Source organism: Taurulus bubalis, assembly GCF_910589615.1.
Source record: "Taurulus bubalis genome assembly, chromosome: 10".
Classification (NCBI taxonomy): domain Eukaryota; kingdom Metazoa; phylum Chordata; class Actinopteri; order Perciformes; family Cottidae; genus Taurulus; species Taurulus bubalis.
The window spans coordinates 25,416,025-25,419,094 of NC_136598.1; the positions used below are offsets into that span (position 1 = coordinate 25,416,025).

At 44.5% G+C, this 3,070-nt stretch overlaps 1 protein-coding gene across 1 annotated transcript; it reads left to right on the top strand.

The window, feature by feature from the left end:
• Nucleotides 1-219: 219 nt before the first annotated feature.
• LOC306742530 (serine/threonine-protein kinase pim-1-like) lies at nucleotides 220-2,083 on the top strand (the record flags this gene model as incomplete). Its single annotated transcript, XM_079224921.1, has 6 exons — nucleotides 220-382; nucleotides 814-1,013; nucleotides 1,100-1,357; nucleotides 1,453-1,633; nucleotides 1,728-1,874; nucleotides 1,992-2,083. 6 exons carry the CDS (start codon nucleotides 220-222, stop codon nucleotides 2,081-2,083), a joined length of 1,041 nt encoding a protein of 346 aa, XP_079081047.1.
• Between the last annotated feature and the right edge of the window lie 987 nt (nucleotides 2,084-3,070).

The following is a 3,070-nucleotide window of genomic DNA, read 5'->3' on the forward strand; positions in this document are numbered from 1 at the left end:
ACAGTGATATATTTATTTGACTGTGGTATTTATCAACCACAATTTGATAAATGCTGCTATCAACACTCATTTGCATATTCCGGAACACTGTGCCGTTAGAATGGAACACCCAATCAAAGCCTCAGCTTCAGAACCCTCAGGGGCCAGTTTACCCTTATGGAGCTGGAGAGGAACAGACACACAAGTTGTTAGAAAGGTCTTCAGCAGTCTTCAGTTATCATGGGCATCATATTTGGAAAGCGCTTAAAATCTGTGGAGGAGGACGTCGTCTCTGAAGCCGTAAAGAGGAAAGTACCAGAAGACGATGAAAACTCACAGGAGAAACGTAGGCGACTGGACTCCATCCCCTGTGACGAGTTGCCGTCCACTTCAGGGGTCACTGGTGAGCTTTATGTCCATATTTTAATTAGAGCAAGTTATAAAACAACTAGCTTAAACTATTATTCTTCAATAAATGACGAGCTTTAAGCCCTAGCGTCCCCCAATTGGAGGATCCTTTTGCATCAGGAAAATCAAGAAAAAATCATGGTATAAATCCCTCCCCCCCAAAAAAACAAACATGTTAGGTATCAAATTAAACATAAAAATCAGGGCTACAATAATATATAATCCCGATGTACAACCTCTAAACACAACTCAAACAATAAATAGGATTAGGGGTAAGGGTTTGGGTTATTAGGGTTAGGGCTCGGGCTTAAAGGGCTACGAGACATGGAATTACCGCCCGTCTCGTCTTTTAGTTTGGGGGTCTTTTTGTCTTGTCCGTGTTGTGACTCATGTAAACTCATGTTGTGATGTTTATTCTCTCATCAGTAGAAAGCAGAAAACCACCTGAGCCTCTGCGCAAGAGAAGCGCCAAGAGGAAGGCCGCCGCCGATGGACCAGTTGAGACGAAGAAGAGGACGTTGGACCCTTCGGACATGTTGGAGGCCAAGTACCATCAGCAGAGGAAACTTGGCGAAGGAGGATTCGGATCCGTGTTTAGTGGCTACCGCAAAGCGGATAATCTACCTGTAAGTGTTACTCCCATGTTCTTGCACAGACACACATGCAGACATATGAGGAAGTGTAACCAAAAAGTCTTGTTTCTATCTCCTAGGTCGCTATCAAGCATATCCCCAGACACAACGTTGTCCTCATACACAAGGACGATACCGGGCAGTACATCCCCATGGAGGTCGCCGTCATGCTGAAGCTGGCGGCGGAATCGGAGCGGCATTCGGCACACGTTGACCTGCTGGACTGGTACGATCTGGACCAGGAGCTGATCCTGGTGCTGGAGAGACCGATATGGGCCAAGGACCTCTTCCAATACATCAAATCCAAAGGAGGCCGCTTGAAAGAAGAGGAAGCAAAGGTAAGCTGCTGCCGTCGACTCAGATTCACAGCCATGAAAACACGTCCAAGCGTCCTCCTCTCTGATCCCTCATCTCTCTCCTCGTTGTTTGTCAGGTTATAACGAGGCAGCTGGTGGACGCCGCCATCGACCTCCAGCAGAAGCGCATCTTCCACCGGGACATTAAGGTGCACAATCTTCTTATTGAGAACGGCAAGAAGGCGCCGCGAGTTCGCGTCATCGACTTTGGCGTGAGCTGCTTCTCCGAGGAAGGAGACGCTTATCACACCTATATAGGTAAGACGTCTATCTTTACGCCTGCGCTTCGCTAACTTTACCCGTCAAACAAAGCTCCTCCTCACTGTCTTTTTTATTACGTCTTATATTTTAGGTACTCACTTCCCCCCAGAGTGGTTCATGATGCAGGAATACAAAGCCGGACCCACCACAGTGTTCCAGATCGGATTGGTCCTGTTCGACATGCTCCACAAGGAGGAGTACAGAGCGCTGCAGAGGGTCAACAGCAGGCTTTCCAAAGGTAAGAGAAAACACACACAAACGTGTCGGCGGACACACGTCTGTATGTTTGAGTTCACGTTGTGACGGATCACCGGAGTCGTCGTTCTCACCCTTTCTTCTCCTTCTTCCTCTCCAGATTGCAAAGATTTCTTTAAGGGGTGTTTGCACAAGGACCCGGATGAGCGTTTCACCCTGGAGCAGCTGAGGGGTCACCTGTGGATGAGATAGTATCACACACACACACACACACACACACACACACACACACACACACACACACACACACACACACACACACCTACACATACCAAGTGTCCTTGAGCAAGACACTGAACCTAAATTGCTCCCGAGGGTTGAGCCGTCGGTGTTGAACATATGTGATATATGTTATGTATGTGATATATGTGATATATATTATATATGTGATATATGTGATATGTCATACCCAACATACCCAATAGTCTACTTTTCAGGTCCAGTCACAGGCCAGCCGTCCGAGGAGAGGGGATCTCTCTTTGAATTAACTCTCCCTAGATTTCTTCCCATTTCGGGGAGTTTTTTCTCGTTTTCTCAGAGAGCTCGGGCTGGGTCAGAAGATGCTGCTGCTTTGAAAGTAAATTAAATAAAAGAATTGAAACAAAATGAATTCATCCTTTCTTTCGACCACAGAGAATCATCATACTTTTATCTAGTTATATTTTTACTTTAATAAGGTTTTTAATCCACTTCCAGGCTTTTTTTCTCCGGTACAGTAAAACACAAATGCAAACAAATGATATGGACAGTAAATATATTGAGTGAATTTGTGTTTTTATATAAAATAAAGTTTATCGCAAATTAAAGAAGTAGCCATTTCAATTCCTTTGAAAGCAGCTCAATTTCAAAAACCCAAATGAGAAGATATCAGTCTTGCTTTAGTCACTTCAGCTGTTTTAATTCTGTCTAAAGACTTAGACCAGAGCATAACTATATAAGCAGCCTGTCAGTATTTCCACACTCAAAGTACAGCTTGCCATATTTCTTGACATTTGGGGACATGGTTCTACAGCTTAATTAAAAAATACCCAGCAAGTTTGGGGATGTTTTGACAAAACTGTCATTGATTTATGGCCGACTGTATCCTGCGAGTTAAGTATTGATTGGACAAAAAAAAATCTGATTTTACTTTGATTCGTGGTTTTTGTTGGTGTGCATTGGTAGCGCCCCCAAGTGGTT